This window comes from Quercus robur, chromosome 11 (genome assembly GCF_932294415.1).
Source record: "Quercus robur chromosome 11, dhQueRobu3.1, whole genome shotgun sequence".
Lineage (NCBI taxonomy): Eukaryota > Viridiplantae > Streptophyta > Magnoliopsida > Fagales > Fagaceae > Quercus > Quercus robur.
In genome coordinates, this window is record NC_065544.1 from 24,841,490 (window position 1) to 24,861,589 (window position 20,100).

The 20,100-nt window shown below is 32.5% G+C and overlaps 2 protein-coding genes across 7 annotated transcripts in view; both read left to right on the forward strand.

The window, feature by feature from the left end:
• The window catches only part of LOC126705336 (MADS-box protein JOINTLESS-like), a 75,432-nt gene that overhangs the window by 39,308 nt on the left and 16,024 nt on the right, over positions 1-20,100 (forward strand). The window contains exons 3-9 of one of the 4 annotated variants that reach the window (XR_007648255.1): positions 6,604-6,682; positions 10,073-10,137; positions 10,229-10,328; positions 10,427-10,468; positions 11,284-11,325; positions 11,406-11,535; positions 11,971-12,202. Coding sequence is in view for 3 of the 4 variants with exons in the window: in XM_050404277.1 (XP_050260234.1) it covers positions 6,604-6,682; positions 10,073-10,137; positions 10,229-10,328; positions 10,427-10,468; positions 11,284-11,325; positions 11,406-11,535; positions 11,971-12,002 (490 nt within the window). In the remaining variant the exon portion in view is untranslated. Of the gene's footprint in view, positions 1-6,603; positions 6,683-10,072; positions 10,138-10,228; positions 10,329-10,426; positions 10,469-11,283; positions 11,326-11,405; positions 11,536-11,970; positions 12,337-20,100 lie in introns of those variants that run through there. The other 3 variants (XM_050404277.1, XM_050404278.1, XM_050404279.1) reach the window with 3 other exon arrangements.
• LOC126705339 (MADS-box protein JOINTLESS-like) overlaps positions 17,901-20,100 on the forward strand; it is a 52,487-nt gene continuing 50,287 nt past the window's right edge. For 2 of the 3 annotated variants that reach the window (XM_050404284.1, XM_050404282.1), the window contains exon 1: positions 17,901-18,271. In XM_050404284.1, the coding sequence (XP_050260241.1) occupies positions 18,090-18,271 (182 nt within the window). In that variant the 5' untranslated portion in view covers positions 17,901-18,089. The remainder of the gene's footprint in view (positions 18,272-20,100) is intronic. The other variant, XM_050404283.1, reaches the window with a different exon arrangement.

The following is a 20,100-nucleotide window of genomic DNA, read 5'->3' on the forward strand; positions in this document are numbered from 1 at the left end:
AAATCAAGATATTACAAGTACAAGGAATCTTACCTCAAACTTGGCCTATCCCAAAGTACCAACTTATAGTTGAATTTTTATGCCAATCTTTAATTGGTCTTGATTTTGTAGAGACTTCTTTCCTTTGCATGGATCCCAATACGTGACTAATTTCTAGCAACTTGAAGCTTGCTTATGGATGCAAAGTTCTTCAATACACTTGTAGAGAAGGAAGCACTTGGTCATGCATAAGAACGCAATAGCTTCACAATAAGTGTATAGATTCTCTAATTGAGTCTCTATGTATTATGATGACTTTAAAATAGACCTTTTATATCCCCTAGAAGTTTAGTGAATGAAACCCTAGAAGTCCAAGTCATCATGGGCCGAAAAACAGATTTGAAAATTCTAGTTCTGCGAAACTCAATAGATCGAGAGGTATTGAGAGGTATCAAGGTTCTTCATTAATTCTTGATAGAAGCCTTGTGTCGAGCTTGTGTCAAGGTTCGCTATTTTCAGCTTTTCTCACTTGTTTTGTTGTGCAATCTTCATGTCTTCAATAAAACAACTTGTTGTAGCTAAGAGACATACTTCATGATATTCTATAGTCCACTTAGAACTACCCAAATACAAGTAAAGTACGTTTTTTCAAAGGATATGTCAACACATGAAAAATATGACCCTAACAAATAGCATTAGATATGCCTAAACATCATACTTGAAAGGATGACCTGATGAAAGTATCTCTATTTTTTTAATTTCATTTGAATTTTATTTAGGCTCTAATTATTATTTTTAATAGTCTTTTAGGGTTTAATGATAAAATTAAATTATTATATTTTGCTTGAAATCAAATTAAAGTTTTGGTGCCACATAAATTTCAAGTCATCTTATATGAAACCATACAGGGGTGCTCCGATATTTTATAAATTGGCATGATATAAGGGTGTTCCATCACGCTCTAATGTGTGCGTTACCTGTCATGTAATGTACAACATTAGGTAGTTAGAAACTTTGGTATAACTTGTTAGTATTGTTCACTCAAATTTGGGGAAATAGAATAAACTTTAAACTCCATTTTAGAATTTCCATTGCTTAATACCCATAAAGAAGGAAAAAAAAAACTCATTTGGAAAATAGCAAGCAATGTGTGAAGAGATCAATAGATTTTGATTTTAGAGGAAAAGGATGGGAATATAAAAAATTATATGTCATAGAAAATTATAAAATTTGGTTCACAATCTTAAAGTTTTCCCTTCATTCATTAAATCTTGTGAAAAATTTGGATATTTATTTGATTGTTTACTGAAAAAATAGTTTTGGGTATTGATTGTTCATACAGAGAAATTTTATCAATGATGCAATTTATTTGGTAAACAATGAGCAGGAAGGACTTTGTTTATCCTGTGTTGTTAGGTTTTTTCGGATAAGTTATCTACAAAAAATTTCTTAGGTAGAAGGTTTGCTGCAAAGAGATACAAGAAAAGCCACAGGCCAAGTTTCAATTCAAAATAATACTTTCTTTTAATTTCATACATGACCTAGGACTTAAACAGGATTTACTTGGAACAACTCGCCATGTGTAAGAAATAACTTACATTTCAAGACAAAATATACAAAGTAAAGGTATGACCAAATATTTAAAAAACAGCTAACAAGACCTATTCACTAGACTTTACATAGTTTGTATATATTTTTGCTAAAACATTGAAGTACTTTGAAAGGACTATCAACTCTAGGCAAAAGTTAGCTAGATATCCAACTAGAAAGAATTCTTCTAAAGATTAATCCACACCAAATCACCTTCCTTTCTTCTAAAGATGATACCACACCAAATCACCTTCCTTACAAGTAGCTGGTTTTCTATGTTTGTTGGCTTACTATTTTGGTACTTTTAAATTTGTTTGAGAAATCAGTCTTGAACATTTTCATGCAACTTCTTTATATATTTTTCTCTGTCCTCAATGTCTCCACTAAAATTATGAGCAGCAATTTTAAATACTTAACTCTTTCCTCATTATCTCCACTAAAATGATTAGTAGTAAGCAGTAATTCCATGTCAAAAGCATTAATAGGATTTTTGTTTTGAAGGGTAATATGATTTTGACTATACACAACTTTAAATGGACTATAATTGGTAGTTTGGTTAGCAAACCGATTGTATGCAAATTATACTTGAGTTAGAAGGATAACTCTAAGAAAATCACTTAAACTTTAATTAGCAACCTATGCTTGTCCAATTTGAGGATGACAAGTTGAACTATGTTGAAGGTTAGTTGCAAACATCAACTAAAGGCTGTGCCCAAAATGGATTTTGAACTTCAGTATTTTGATCTAATGTCATAGTCTTTAAAATACAATGAAGTTTTGCTATCTCTCAAAGGTAAAAATCTGTCACATGATAAGCATCTAGACTCTTGCTATAATCCTTTTTGTCTTTGGAAAACTCACAACAAAACTCACAGAGACATCTTCCCCGGAGTGCCTTAGGAATTGGAAATGACATGTACATCCCAGTATTTTGGCAATTGCTCTTGGCAACGTGACAAGTTTGAAAATTTTGGGAAAGAGAAAATAGGAGCTTTAGTCACCTTCTTTTCAATGAATTCCAACTTTTTTCAATTTCAAATGTCCATGCCTGAACCTTTGTTTAATCCCCAATAAAATGATGCCATTTTTTTGTGTCACCTTTTATATTTTTTATGTTATTGCGAGCTTGTCAAGAATAGCCTTTTCCTCCTTGGTTGGATAGTGTGGTTAAATGTCTCTCTCCCTCAAGGTTAAACCCTTCATAAGCTAACCATGCCAAACCCTTCCTCAAAAAATGCAATTTGAGACTTCTAAAAGAAAGTTCTAAGATATGGATGAAACATGTATTTATAAGGAGAGTAAATTAACCAAATTCTTGGAAATGAGGCTGCACAAGCAGTGGACTAGTCAGGATCTCATAGAAAATATATTATCACGAGCTTGGTATGCCTGCTTGAAATCTCAATGGGGTACCGTATCTGTGTATGTTCAAAACATGACCTAATTAAGTAGGACATCATAGGGAAAGATATAGAGTACTCTAGTTTACCCTTTTGAGATACTGTACCTTAAATGAACTGAAATTACCAGTCAAAGCGATACAAAACTACAAACTAGCAAATTGGAGATAATACCCCAAGTACACATCATATTTTGTCAAGAACATAAAAGGTGACACAGAATTCTACCATTCTAACAAGCATCACAAGTAGGAAAATGGTAACATCAAGGGAGGACAAAAGTGTTTTCTCTTTTATTTAAAAAAGAAAAGAAAAGAATTACATGTTCCTAAACATTAGAAACTTCACCATCTAACCAAGGCTAGTCACACAATTCTTAATCAAGGACTACAGACAGACAGGTCAACCACTTCAGTTTCAATTGAAGATAATTCCATGACTCGAGAATTCTTATTGATGATAATAACATGGTCTTTTCCATCATAATTGTGCTCTTTACAGTGTGTTTGTGGGACTTATCAACTTATTTTTTATTGTGGTTGTTAAGCATTGCAATCAACCAAATAAAGCATTTTCAAAAGCAATTTCAATGTAGTTAATGATAAAATTTTCAGCAACATTAATTTAAATAACAATAAGCGCATATCTAGATGTCTAGGATTTTGTAGGGCTTCATGATGAACTGTCATGGAAAACTAATATCACGAGATTTGTGAAGTCTTACTTTGAATTATAGAGAATCTTTTCAATCTTGAATATTTCCAAAACTAGAACAAATAGTATCAACTCTATGATATTTAACCTGCAAGCAGTGATTATTTAACATTTTAATGCAATAGCTAGAACCAAATCCAAAAGTCTAAGTCATGTTATTTGATATATGCAAAATTAGAAATTTACTAAATAAGTAAGAAATTAATGTGATGTAGAATACAGTAGAAAAATAAGGATAAAAAAAGAATAAAAGAATAAATAGGACAAACACTAAGCTTTACCACCTAGAATCTGCCTGTAAGCCTTAGGCATTACCACCTAAGGGTGTTTGGCATCGCCACCAAACAAAAAGAAAGCCATCATTCTCAAATCATCAAATTAATCTTGTTCAAATTGTATTGCCTTTCATGACTACAAAAAACACTAGTTTAATAGGGTTTAGGGATTACACCAATATAGAAAATGCTTAATCAAATCCCTTAAAACTCTCAACATTAAAACAAAATTCAAAATTTAAATTTAAAAAAAAAATCATTTTGACATTAAAAAAATAAAATTGTAGATGGTTTTAATGCTCCATGCATCATACTCCCTGGTTAGAGAAAACTCGACCTTGAATTTTGAAGTAGAGAAGGATCAGATCTCTAGCAGGTAGTACTTGCCTTAATATAGGAACCACCTCTAGGAGCACGTAGAATAGCAAAGTTTTGCATTCCATCACATCATGAAACTCTTTGGAAATGAAAAAGTCAATGTTTAAAATCAACACAATCTGATTTTGAACCACAATAGTATCCACTTTCTTCACTTCATCAAGCTGTTTATCTTCATGCACCATAGAGGGCTGATTATAGCACATTTAGTAAATCTACCATCACATCATTTGCACCTTCAAAATTTTTGCTCTCTTGTTGAACTTTCACCTCATCAAGCATTGACTCACCAAGAAGTTGAATTAGGTCTACTACACATGGTTGAGGATGTACTAATTGGATAGTTGTTGGCACATGCATCTCCTTTGCATAACCAATTTTTGGTGCCACAACTCTCTCATGTGTGAAGCTTTACCCTCAAGCTTGTGGTGTAGTTTTTGAGTGGATGCCATTATTTTGTCTTATTAGGCATTAATCCTTTTTTTTTTTTTTTTTTTTTTTTAGAGAAAGACTTAGGCTAAACACACACACAGAGGGGAGTGGGAACCAAGGTTTAATATCACACAACTCACAACATACAAAAGCCGGTAACTCTTGAATGCTGTGTGAAGGCTTTAAACTTGTATAGGGACACACAACTAGGCGATGTGGGATAACCCACTTCTTTTTGCTTTTTTTGATTAGGCATTAATCCTAGTGATTACTTGCCCCCCCCCCCCCCCCCCCCCCCAATTTTTATGAAATAGGTGAAACATTTTGATTTTCCATTTTTACACTAGTTAAAAGTGGACTAAGAAGATCCAAGGAAATTTCTTTATCTTCATATATGACCAGAGACATAATTGTTTCCATGGTCAAAACTACAACAGATGAATAGTTGGACCTAATTATTTTTTAGAAAATTTGAAACTTCTCAACAACCAATGCATCACACTCAATGTCCAGCATCACCAAGCATGACCTGACCTTTGCAGCAGTATCAAGAATTGAAACCTCTGTACAACAGCAATTGGATACATGAGAAAAATTTTCAAATGCTGTTAGAATTAGCTGAAATATTTCCTTCATTTGCTCATCATCATATGGGGTATCTGGTGCTATTATCCTTGTAATCGCAATAATGCAAGATGCAATTGAAACCTTCATATCCATTTCAGCATGTCTCAAAAGTTCATTAGTGACCAATGCCTTCATTGAGGGTAAAAGTGCATCTTGCATTGATTTGGATGGTGCTTGATCCACATTTGCTAACAAATTTATAACTTTATCAATAAGAGGGAGGAGGTCATCAATGGAGGAATGAGGGTTAAGGAGGCTTTTCCCATCCTCCTTAAGATTGATGCTCCTCAAAATCTCTATCAAAGGAAGTCATTTTTAGCTCAAAGAGACACAAAATACAAAGACTAAAACTTTACTTGCTGCTAAAAGCCAAACAACACTAGATGTGCATGGATTGGCTTCTGGGTTTAATGGGCTAATCTCACGTCTTCTTTTGGAAATTGGGCTAATGGGTGGACATTTTTTTTAGACTAATTTGGATTGGGTGGAGCGTATTGAATGTCCTGATATCAAGTTGATAACAATTTAATGTGGAATGTAATAGGAAAATAAGGATAAAAGAAGAATAAAAGGATAAACAGGAAAAACCAGAGGCTTCAACTCCTAGAATCTGCATGCAAACCCTAGGCATCACAAACTAAGGGTATTTGGCATCACTACCAAACAAAGTGAAAGTCATCATTCTTAAATCATTGAATTATTCTTATTCAAATTGTATTGCAATTCACCATTACAAGAGCACTAGTTTAATATGGTTTAGGGATAACACCAATCCCAAATTTAAAATTTAAATTCAGAAACAAAATAATTTTTAGATTTAAAAATAAAATCTTAGATAATTTTAATGCTCCCTGCATCATAATGTATCCCTTGAGTCAATCAATATAAATAGTTTGGGGGGTTCATCATATAGATGTTCACCTTTTATAGTTTGACCAAATTAGAAGTTTGTACATTGCTTGTGTCAATCAATATAAATATCATCTGTGGTTCACATTTTAATTGGGAACACAATTGGTCTGTAGACAATGGTAGATATGCCAACACTAGATAAATAATTAATTCTTCAGTCATTAGCTCAAATTTCTTTTCCTTAGATATGAGTTAGAAATACATATTAGTAGTTTATAAGTTCATTCGTACTTTCGTTTTATTAAAATGAGAGATAGATAAAAGAATTGAATGTGCTATCCTTTTGTTGTATGAAGCATGCAGCAGGTAATTGAAAGGCACAATCTACATCCAGATAATCTTGGCAAAATGGACCAACTCTCTCTTGAGCTACAGGTATGATGTTTTAAAGTTTTTTAGTTGGTGAATAAGTGACATAGTTGGAAAGTCACAAGTCAAAGATTACGTATACTTTATGTGATGTCCCAATTTAATTGATTGTGTGATGTGTATGGGTGTGTGATGAGTCTCATATCGGGTATTTGAACTGGACTTTATTAATAACTGTAAGGAGCCTCAATTGTGAATAGTCCTTTTGAGGTATAGCACAGATGTGGCAAGCGCAGATGTGGCTAGCGTTTTGGGTCATTACATTTGGTATCAGAGCCGGCCCGGTAATCCCATGTGGGCTCGGAGACATTACCACACAAAATGGGCCCTAACGAGGACGTTAGAGATTTGAGTGGAGAAGATTGTGATGCCCCAATTTGATTGATTTTGTGATGTATGTGGACGTGTGATGAGTCCCACATCGGGTATTTACTAGGTTAAACTGGACTTTATTAACAACTACAAGGAGCCTCAATTGTGACTAGTTCTTTTGAGGTATAGCGCAGATGTGGCTAGTGCTTTTCCTTGGGTCGTTACACTTTAAGATAATAACTCTTGAATCCATAAAAAGTCCCTTTAAATCACAAGGAGGAATTTGAAGTTCACCAAAATGAATGGAGAAAAAACTTTTTGAAATTTTTATTAATAAAATTCTGAATTACCTTGGAGGCTACCATGCATATAAATAGGAAAATAAATCATAGGGAGGCTAGTAGACCCTAAAACACCCAAATTTGTGTCAAGCAGAAAATGAGGCTAGAAATATGAAAAATCGCCAAAATTATAAAATCAAATCCTACATACCCTAAAAAACTTTCCAAAACAAATGGGATGTTATTCTGAATTCTTAATTGAAAGTTTTTAACCCAAAAAAAAAAAAAAAAACCAACTAGCCATAAATAGCAAAAATGACTAAATGAATGCCTAAATGGATGAATTTTTTTGAAAAGTGGCATAGGTCATGGCCATAACTTAAAATTACCATACAACTACAACAAAGTCTTAGTCCCAAAAATTTTTAGGTTCAATTATGGATTCTTAACAGTTTAGTCAACCACATGTATTTTCCCTTCATTCTATTTTGTCTGAATCCATACTTTGTTACTTCCTTACTTAATAAGTATACTTCTATTAATGTGTTTTTTTTGTCTTCCTCTACCTTTTCTTCATTACCTTAACTTGAATCAACTTGTTCTTTCTTATAGGTGCATTAATTGCTCTCCTCTAAATATGATCACCCCTAACTTTAAGCAAATATCCTTATTTTTAATTTTATCTTTACATGTATTTTCTTCTATACATATTAAAATTCTATCATAATCATAATGAAATGTGACATGATTACTTCTTAATCTGATATCTCATGAAATTTTCATGAAAATTTTGAAACTTACATTTTATTGAAAATTGTACCACCATAAGAAAAGCTAAGTATATTTTTTTGGAACACTTAGAGCATTAGCATCTGGGGATGCATACAAGTCTCTATTTTACATCCTCAAACACCACTTTATCTATTTTACCAACTCATTTAACAACTCACCCAACATCTCAGTTCTTACTTTTACATACAACCCAATAAAATAATATAAACTACAAAACAAATACTATAAAAAACTATTGATTTGTCTCCCATCTGTTCATCTTTGTCTCTCTTCAACAACCAAACTCATTGAAACACTAGCACCACTGAACCAACCACCAAGAAACACCAAACCAACCAAACAACAACACCACCACCACCATCACCTCTGAAACACTATTGAAACATCAAACCAAACCCCCAAACCCACCATTGGAACACCAAACTAAAATCCTAACCCAGCCAAATCCGAACCCACAGAACAAATCACAACCAAAATACCCATCACTTGCAGCCAATCTCAAATACCCACCGCCACCACAGCCTTACCTGCAACCAATTCAACCTAGGCCTCAATCGATTCAGCCCAACCGATTCCAGCCTTATCCACCGAAGCCTTAGCCATTGAAACCTCTAATCAACCACCCAAGCCCCAATCTGATCTCCACAGCTCCACGACTCCACCACTCTCCACATCGACCACCACCGGAACTGAAACCTAAACGATCGAAGAGGGAGAGACAAAACTGAAACCCAAACCAAATCTCCAACGTGACCTATACCCAATAGCAAAATGCATACCCAAGAACAAATGACCGAAACAAAACATGATCCATACCCAAGAACAAAACCCACGGCTCAAACCCGATCTCCACCGTGACCCATACTCAAGAACAAAACGCATACCCAAGAACAAATGACCAGAACTGAAACTCAAACACGATTCAACCCAACCAAAAACAGCCGAGAAAGAGATAGAGGAGAGGGGGAAAAAAAATCAAATATAGAGAAAAGAGGGAGAGACAGAGAAAGAGATAGATAGATAGAGGAGTGGAGATAGACAAAAAAGAGGGAGAGTCAGAGGAGAGAAGAGAGGGAGAGAGAGAATAAAATATTATATTTTTAAGTTTACGACTGTGAACAGTGGGTTGTATATGTAGAAACTTACTGTTCACAGATGGTATAATTTTTTACATATACCAACCTGGATGGAGCATGTTTTTAGTGGTTTTGGTTGTAAAATAGCAATTGGGGGGGTGTTTACACCCCAAATGCTAGTGCTTTTAGAGGACTACTTGTAGCACTCTCAGAATGATGACCCTAACATTTTGGCCAACCCTAAAAATTACTTATAGAAGGCAGGATTGGAACTGCTTACATGTTGATAATATAAATGGCGCTCACATCTTATAACACAAATCTTCATGAACGGCAGTCCTTTATGTTAGCTTGAGAAAAGTACCTTCCCTACACCATGTTGAGAAAGGAAATTGAAGAGAAGACGCATGAACTAGGGTATTATAACTACTTTGCTATCAACTTGTTACAGTAAAGACATGCACATAGCCACATACCATAAATACCAAAAATGATTAAATAATTTCTTAAACAAAGGAATTTACCGTAAAAGTAGTGTAGATCTGGTCATAACTTAAAATTACCATAAATAGCAAAAATGATTTAAACCTCTCAAGTTTCTTCCAATGTTTTCATCTTAACGTTAATGCAGGTGATTTTATCATTGTCATAAGGAAACATGACTCTGAATCTTTCTCATGAAATTTTCATGAATACTTTGAAAATTACATTTGATTGAAAATCCTACCACCATAAGAAATGCTATGTTTTTTGGAACTACTTAGAAGACTACTTGTAGCACTCCGAGAATGATGACCCTAAAATTTGGGTCTGCTCTAAAAATTTCTTATTTAAGGCACGAAATGCTTACAAATTTTAGAACCATTGTTATATTAAAAGTGCTCTGTACAAATCACATTACAAAAATCTTCATAAACGGCAATTAATTATGTTAGCTTGAGAACGGTGCCTCCTACGCCATGTTGAGCAAGGAAATTGAGGACAAGACACATGAACTGAGGTATTATAATTAGGTCACTATCATCTTGTTACTTTAAAGACATGTATATACCACAAGAAAATTAATGTTGAGAAATGTTTACACCTAACAGGAAGATGAAGGGAGAAGAGCTTCATGGAATGGATATAGAAGAATTACAGAAACTAGAGAAAGTGCTTGAAGTAGGCCTGAGCCGTGTTACAGAAACAAAGGCACATCTCTCTTTTTTATCTCTGTTTGCCGGCATTATAATGGAGTGTTGAAATTTATGTACTCTCTCTAAATATAAAAAAACTCTTTTGCCTTTCAGGATGAAAGATTTCTGGAGGAGATCACTGCACTTCAGCAAAAGGTCATGTTCCAAACTTTAAATCCTTGCAAGACATTTCATACAATTGTTATAATGTTTGCAAGACAGTTCCAGAACAGATCAGTGCCCTTAAGCAAAAGGTCATATGGTTTCAATGAAAAGCATCTTCGTACTTTAGTGATGATCCGCTCCATAATGATATCATGGTAAAATATTGAAATATTAGGTGGCAAGAAGAAACTAAGAGAAGTTGAAAGAACACAAGGAATTAAGGTGGTTTTGTCTTAGAGGTCTACGTTAACAGCAGAAAGTCTTAAACAAATCTTTATTATTGAATTATGTGAATAATAGTGTAATTATTTAAGGGAATATGTAGTAGACTAACTCTGTGTTAACCCTAGGATTACAGTAATATATTTAGGACTGTACAATTAGGACTACTATAATGTAATAAGCTTAAACTCTAAATCCATATCTTTAGCAAATGTTAGAAAATAACTGTAAAACTTTGTCATAATGTTAATGCAAGTTGGTGCAAATTAATAAAAATCGTGGTCTTTTTGTGCACTGGCTAGCTCAATGGGTAGAGAAAGGAGTTCACATGGCTAACAAGAAGTAACAAGTAACAATCACCGTTGAACCTTTTGTTGAAACCATTGTCAACATAAATTCAGAACTGAATGTTGTATTGTTTATCCTATCACCTGTCCTAAATCAATTTTGTCCCCCCAAAAAAACGTATCGATTTCTTACATAAGAAGTTAGGTAAATATGCCATAGTAATTAAATTATATTTTGTATTTAAGGCTAAGAAGTCTTAGTAGTGGCTCTCTGCTCATCTTATTCTTTTAATGCAGGGAGCCCAACTAATGGAAGAAAACCAACGATTAAAACAGGTGATAGGTATTTTTTTAAAGAAAAAAAATCTTCCTCCTCTGTCCTCTCTTCCTATCTCAATTATAAAAAATGTCTCTTCCACAGATGGAGAATCTGTTTAGCACTCAAACGCATGTACTTGAACAAGGTCAGTCATCTGAGTCAATTACCAATATTTGCAGCTCATTTGATCCTCAAGACAATGAAAGTTCAGACATATCTCTCAAGTTGGGGTAAGTTTGTGAAATTCTTAAATTTTTATAGTTTTCTGGATGAAGTATGAAATAATATTCAGGATTCAATCAAAGGAAATTTGCATCAAACCTCAATATTTAGGGGCCATATAGCATATAGTTGTAGTTTCAATAGAGGAACTTGACCAAGCAAATAAATTTGTCCTTAGGTTTAGTTATTTCTCTGGATTTAGCATTACAATATGTACTATATTCTAATTTACAGTTCTATATGGGCTTATCTGGTATTGAAGGATAAATTTGTTGGTGAAATTAATGATTGCAACCACAGGTTGATGTCACTTTCAACTCATCAATAAGCAATGTTTCTGTTTGTGTAGCAACTTAACTATCATCATTGACTGCATGCCTAGGAATGCATGCCGCTACTATAGAGAAACTCTTTACCTTAGTGCATCTTTCTATGTCTTGCAGGATACCTTTTCCTAAATGAATCTGAAGTATAGTGAAGATCAAGAAGCATACATGGATTCTCTTTTCTCAAATACAAAAGAAAAAGGGCCATGGCTAAGTAAATACAAATCCTAGCTCAGAGTTGTAATTAATTTTTTGTAAGACCAATTTGTTTCCTCCAACTGATTCTAAGAGTCTACATGTGTATATGGTAAATTTTGGATGCTTAATCATTTTTATGGATGAATCAAAGGTCAATTTGTTACAATGGAAAATGAAGTAAAGGGTGTTGGAAAAGGTCAAGTGTAGGTTTGAGACTGATGGCAAGTCATACTATTGATAAATTGATTCACAATTCTGCAATAGGTTTTGTTTATCTTTGCATGATTGCCAGTATTACATATTTGCTGCAACATTTCTTTATCAAGAATGGTGCTTTTGAGTACGCTTGTTTTAAGCCTTAAGGTCTAAAAATGTTTTCAAGTAAATCTTGCTTGCAATAAGACTTCTATGAGCTTCCTTTGATTTTGCAATCCAGATTCTTGCATCAACTTGAGAAAAGTGATATCATAATTCATAATATTAATTTGCTCCCATTGTTTTCTTTTTTCTTTTTTTGTTTTGTTTTTTATTTTGAATTTTGAATTTTTCTAGGTTGGATTGTTCTATTTCCTAGTCTTCCTTGGCAACTCAAGATTAGCACTTCACAGGTTTCATCCATATTTAACTAGATCTTGTCTTGGCTCTCTCTCTCTCTCTCTCTCTCTCTCTCTCTCTCTCTCTCTCTCTCTCTATATATATATATATATAAATATAATAAAGCAAGATTTTAAATTATATGTTTTTTGTTGTTGTCAAAACTGCATCATATGAATATAAATTTGGTATTCACCGCTCACCATGAAGCAAAATCATCAAAAAACTTTTAAAATCTTAGGGCTAGTTAAGATGAATATATCAGATGTCATTCCTTTCTTTTCTTTTCTTTTTAGGTTTTTTTATTTTTTTTTATCGTTTTGTTTTTTTATTTTTTTTGCAAATTTTATCGTTTTGTTTTGGGGGTGCTAGAACTCTTCTAGTAATTGATTATCTCCTAGATGTGTGTATGACTCTTCAAGCGAGCAATTGATTAATCAATTGTGAATGATTCTTTTTAGTCCCTTTTTCTCACTTTACTAAAAATAGCAACCAATAGCATACTCAATAATTTTCATGTGTTTCTACTTTCTTTTTCACATGTTTCTACTTTTTGGAGAAGTGATTTTTATTTTTAGTGTTTTAATGCTGGTAAGTTTACAACTGTAAATCTCACCAAACATATTTATTTTTTGGTATAACAAGAAAACATGAACATATTTAACATCAAATTAGTTTTTTTTTTTTTTTTTTTTTTGATAATCTTAACATCAAATTAGTTGAGTGGGACCTCTTAAAACTAAAGGTCAACAAATTTTCTACTTTTTGGAGAAGTGATATTTATTTTTAGTGTTTTAATGCTAGTAAGTTTACAATTGTAAATCTCACCAAACTTTTTTTTTTTTTTTTTGGTATAACAAGAAAACATGAACATATTTAACATCAAATTAGTTTTATTTTTTATTTTTTTGATAATTGTAACATCAAATTAGTTGAGTGAGACCTCTTAAAACTAAAGGTCAACAATTTCAGGAACTTGATCAAGACCAGACTTGAATAAAATAAAAATTTTCCCAATATCCAATATTGGACTTTAAGCTAAATTAATCAAAGTAGGTATTAAACTTAAAATATTTTTATAAAATCATCAGGACTCTAAGCAAAATTAATCAAAGTAGGTATTGAACTTAAAAGATTTTTATAGAAATTGTACTCTTGAGTAGAACAAGTGAAAAGAGTGTTGGGCCAATTTATCCCACGTATAAGGACAACATATGTGGAACATGTCACTTTGTACCATTTTTGTGTCTGAAAAAGTACCTGGACCATTTTGTTGTCCATTTTTATTTAAGTCATGGGCCCGCTTCATCAAAAGATAAGAAAAGTCACGGCCTCAAAAATCCAGTTCCTTTACCTCTTCTCTTGTTGAAAAAGTTTAGATGTTGACCTCTTCATTTGTCTTTTACTGGAACTAAATCTAATATTTTACTAATTTGATTCCAATTTATTTATTACACCCGTTTCAACATTTTCGTTATTTTTTCACTCTTTCGATTTGGAAAATGTATCATTTTACTCTCTTGGTCTGGGTTTTCTCCGTTATTATTATTATTTTATAAATGTGTTTTCTCCATTATATTATATTATATATAATGAAGAAAATAAATTAACACCTTCCAAAACATAGGGTTACAAAGTAAATTCTACCGAACAGAAGTAAAGTAGAGTTTTCTCTTTTTCTATTTCTCTCTTTGTAAGTTTTAGATGATATAAATGAAATTTCCATTTTAATATATTTAGTAGTTTGTTGGTTTTCTTTTTACATTTTTTGGGCCTAAAACTTAAGTAATTTTTTTTTTTAACATATCAAAGGATATTATCAAACGTTTAAATCTCCTCATTTTTACAAGATGTGCCATTAAATTATAAAACCTTTTGCCTAGAGCATTGTAGCTCAATTGACAAATACTCTTCTTCCAACTATCGAATTATGAAAATAAAAATAAAATGATAAAACCATTTGTCTAAACCTATTATGGTCAAATAATTAGCATCAACACATTAAAAAAAAAAAAAAAGGAACAATACATTTTAAGTTTTCATTAGTAATGATTCAAGGATATTAACAAAAGAGTGAGCAAATGTCATTTTAATCAAATCACATTTATTAGGGCCTTAAAATCCCTTAATTTTACCTAATTGCCCTTTTTAAAGGATAATTACAACAATAATTGAGAAATCATTAATATTTGATTATCGAATTAATCAAGTGCATGGAACCTTCCAATTATTTATAGTTCAATTGAATAGGATTATGACATGTCCCCGATTTTAAATTGAATACTCATGGTACCAATTAAAATCAATTGTTAATAATCACACGTGATCAGACTCAACTTTGTGGATATATCTTAGTTGTTAAAACTTTATTTCATGATATCTTTTAATCTAATGGTTTCGATCGGAGCCTGTGACCCATAGTTTTGATTATTAAGATTTTAAGATTTGTTTTAAATGAAGTAAATGAAATTACAGTCAAAAGTTACGATTACCTTCAGGATGTAAAATTACCCTTTTGTCTCCAGATGAGGTTAAATACAGGTTGTAAAATTAGGTGTCTACAAAAGTATAAGAACAAAACCATTTTTTTTTTCATTATTACTTGAGATAATTGCTAGCATAAACATGTTCATTAAAGCATTCATAGCAGTGGAGCTAAAAATTTAACTTTTTAGCTCCACCAAAAGTTACTTACCAAAAGTTACTTTATTTATTTTACTTACACATATGCTGTAGCAGTAGATCTATTTTAGCTTTCAACACAATAAAATAATATATCCACTACAATAAACAACCATCACAACCACACACACAACCACAGTTGCCGCCGCCGCCACCACCACAACAAAGAAAAAAAAAATCAATCAGCCCACACCCACCCGACTCACCAGGCAACACCCACACCCACCACCACGAAATCCACCCGAGCCACCACAGCACACCAACCACACCACAACCCATCGACGCCGATGAACCCAACCGACATCGATCTACCCAACACAGCCCAACGACGCCAATCTACCCACCATAGCCCAGTGACTATTCAACCACACCACAGCCCACCAATGCTGACAAACCCAGCCACCCACCGACGCCGATCTACCCACATAACCACCACCACCATTGGTGAGACAGAGAGGTCTAAGGCGTGGGTCTGAGGCGATCGGCAGCTTGGGACGGCTGTGTTAGGCCAGCGGTGGTGAATGAGGGAGCTTGAGAGAGTGATGGTGAGAGAGGAGAGTGACTGAGAGAGGATGAGAGCTTGAGAGAGTTTTGGGAGAGGGTGAGAGCTTCAAATGGAGTGACTGAGAGAGAGAGAGGCACGAAGTGAGAGAGAGAATGAAATAATATTTTAATCAATTGGTAGAATAAAATAATTTTTTTTTAGCTCTCATGAACAGTGCACATCTATTTATAGATATGCACTGTAGCAATGGAGTTAAAAAAAAATAGATTTAGCTCCACTGCTGCAGCTTGATTTTGGTGTTTAAGGAGTTAAAATATAGCAATATAGCAATATAGCACCACTGCTGTGAGTGCTCTTATAATTTATAAATGTCCAGCCCTAATGAAATTGTGATTCTATTTAAATAAATATAAATAACCTTATACTTTATTAAATAAATTTATACTTTAAAATAATAATTTTATTTATAGATATGTAAAAATTTTAACTAAGATTTAGGATGTTATAAATCATGCTACTTTGCCATTTCATATATATAAGATTTTTTTGATAAAATTTGTATGGATTAAAAAAAAAGAAAGAAAGAAATATTCAACATTTAAAAAAAAAATTTGGGTTACCCTCCCCACCCCTACCCCGGATCCTTTGATGCTCTGCCACTATATCCACCTATGATATTGTCCAATTACAATTTCTTTTTACAATCTTTCAATTATTACATTTTACCCATAAGATGACTAAAATGAAATCAATTGATTCCCAACCAAATTAGAGTTTTAGAGTATATAATTAAACAACAGTTTTTCAATTTCTTTTGAACTCTCTAGTCTCATGCCTTTGTAAAGCAATTTCATGAAAATGAAAATCACTCTATGTTCAATTTTTAAAAGGAATGTGGAACAAAGGTAACATTGAATTAAATGCTATTATTGTTTTGTTTTGGTTTTTTTTTTTTTTTTTTTTTCCTTAAGAAACAACATTGAATAATTAAGTTAACACAAGCATTGGTTCACGGATGAAACTAAAACCTACAAATTATTTAGAAACAATATTAATTTGTTCTTAACTTTATTTAGCCTCCTTTTCATATAAAATAAAAAAGAAAAACTTTTCTTTTTATCTCTATCTTTAAATAGCCTTGTCTTGAACTTTATTTTAGTCTAGTTTTCAAATTTAACCACACACCACCTAAGTAGATTTTATTTCTTTTTTTTTTCATACATGATTTGATCTCAAATTCTCCTCTACGAAAGAATTGGGTAATATTACCTATTCACAAGGCTCTTGGCCTAGCTTTTTAGAAGACTAAATACAAAATGCGTCATCTAATCTTAACTAGTTTTAAATTTTGTTCCAATAGTTTTAATTTTTCTTTTTCAATTCAGTCATTTAAATTATATATGTTTTCAATGTAATCCTTACAAAAAATGACATAATTTTGCTGTTGGAGAGAGATAGGACTTAATGGTGCAATCAGATGGGGATAGATGGAAAAACTAGATTCAAATGTAAATAAAGGAACTTATAATTTAACTATTATAATGGTTGTGTTCATCTTGAAATTACGATGTAACTTTAAAAAGAATTAAGAAAATATCTTTAATACATAATTTATGATAATAATAAATTCAGTGTTAAAATTAAGCTAGTGTGGTTCCATGCTACACAACAGTTTTTTTTTTTGGTTGAGAAACAACAGTTTTGTTAGTTATGTGGGCTCTGTAAGGGTACACCCCTATTTACCAACAAAAAAAAGGGTACACCCCTTGCTCAGATTTTATTTTATTTTTCCATCTTTTATTGGTTGAGTAAGTGCAGTTTTATTCACAAAAAGGGAAAAAAAAAATGAAAAAAAGCAAGTGCAGTTTGATTTTTTGTATTTTTGATCTGATACTTTGGCTAAACTTCTATGAAAGACAATATTCCTCTTCCGTAAAATAATACATAGCATTCATTTTATTTTTCTTTACCATTCCGAAATCCGTAACAATTATTTTATTTATTTATTTATTATTTACCAAAAAAAAACAATTATTTTATTGGAATACTGATGAGTAATTTACTTTTATACTATTCTCTACATGTCTCTTTTCTTCTCTCTCTCTCAACTTTCTATGCAAATAGTTTCTATATATCTGGAATACTAGGTTGGGCTAATAACTTGGATAGAAGTAGAACTTTGAAGTAAAGGGTCTGATAACCTACTCAGCAAAAAAAGAAAAAGAAAAAAGGATCTGATAACCTAATATCTGGGAAAATGACGAGGCGGAAAATTCAGATTAAGAAGATTGACAACACGACGGCAAGGCTGGTGACATTCTCAAAGAGGAGGAGAGGACTTTTTAAGAAAGCTTTTGAGCTCTCTACTCTCTGCGATGCTGAAATTGGTCTCATGGTCTTTTCTGCGACAGGAAAGCTCTTTGAATACGCCAGCTCAAGGTTTCAATCTCTTTCTAACACTTCTTTCTACTTATAGAAAAACCCTTTTTATTTTCTCATTTTTTTTGACTAGAGAGAGAAACCCTTTTTTCTATCTATAGAAAAATATGTCATTGTCCATTCCTTGATCGTTTTGTTCATGCATTCACTATGATTTTATGATTTCTAAGGTGTGTGTGTGTGAGAGTGAGAGACCCAACTGCTCAAAATAAAGATCCTTTACTGAACAAACCAAATAAGTGATTTAAAAAATAGTACTATGTAGCATAAAATAAGGAGAAAATAATTTTAAAAATAGTACTATGTAACATCAAATAAAGAAATGAAAAAGTACTGCAAAATCTTATGGTTTCTGTCTAATGAATTAAAAGGGAACGGAAAAAGAAAAAAGAAAAAAAAGAAAGACAAATAAACAGTTTTTTTTTTTTTTTTTTTTTTGGGTAAACCAAATAAACAGTTTTCAATTCTTACCTTGAAGGGTTTAACGTATATGTGTAGCTGCTACTTGTTTTGAAGTTCTATAAGCGGGTTATTTTGTCTTTGAATATTGCCTATTAATTAGCGTATGATCTAATTTTTTATTTTCCCTGAATTTTAGATTTGCACTTGCATATTGTATAGCTTCAATTAGCTGCTTCAACTCTGCCTTTAATGTTTGCTTTCTTAAAAAAAAAAAAAAAAAAAAAAAAAAAAAAAAAAAAAAAAAACTCTTCCTTTAAGAAGAGGAAGAAAACTCTTAAATAATTGTATTTCTCTTCTTTCACACTTTTTTTAAAATGAGGGATGCATGAGGTATATAAACTCCATTTCCAACCATAACTTTCCTTATGTTTATTATATAACTCCAAAACAAACTCTCTATAAATTCATTAAGTAAACTTGCCTCATTATTTTATGTATCATAACTATTCAACTAACTCATTTCATAAATAAAATAGATTTTCATAACATAAATTAAGTTTAACTTTCAACACCTCCTCTTAAACTTAATTTTTAATCACCACAAATTAGGCTTGCATATTGTAGAAGGTGTCACAGTTTAGTGGCTTTGTGAAGATATTTGCGCCCCAATCATGTGACTTCACAAACTCAAGTGGAATTTTTTTTCTAGCAATACATCCTCAAATAAAATGATACTAGTTATCAATGTGCTTGCTTCGGTCATGAAAGACTAGGTTCTTTACAAGAGCCAGTGTTAACTTATTGTCCACAAATTCGTAGCTTTTTCTTGCAACATTTGCAACTCCTTCAACAAATTTCCAAGCCATATTGCATGACAAACACTAGAGGTAGTAGCAACATACAGTCACAGTTGGTTGCTTATTGGATGTCCATGCAAATGCAATATCACCCAGATAGAATACAAACCCACTATCACTCTTTCTATCATTGGTGTCACCAGCCCAATCACTATGGCTATAGCCAACAAGTTTAAACTCTTTCGAGGGTGAATATAATAATCCAAAATTTAGTGTACCTTTCATATAGTGAAGAATTCTCTTGGCTGTCATCAAATGATTCATGGTTGGTACTTCTATGTTGCGACTTAGAAGTCCAACGCCAAAGAGAATGTTCGGTCTTGTGCATATTAGGTACCTCAGACTTCCAACCAAACTCTTGAAGAATGTTTGATATACCCTCTCTCTATCATCATGCTTTGACAACTTCATTCCACATTCCACATTCCACAGGAGTACTAACTTGTTTGTAATTTGACATCTAAAATTTCTTGAGGATCTCCTATTAGGAATCTCATATTTGTTCTAATATCCTAATATTTCTTATATTTCCATCCCTTCAATTAGTATGTAGTCCCAAGATAGGATTAA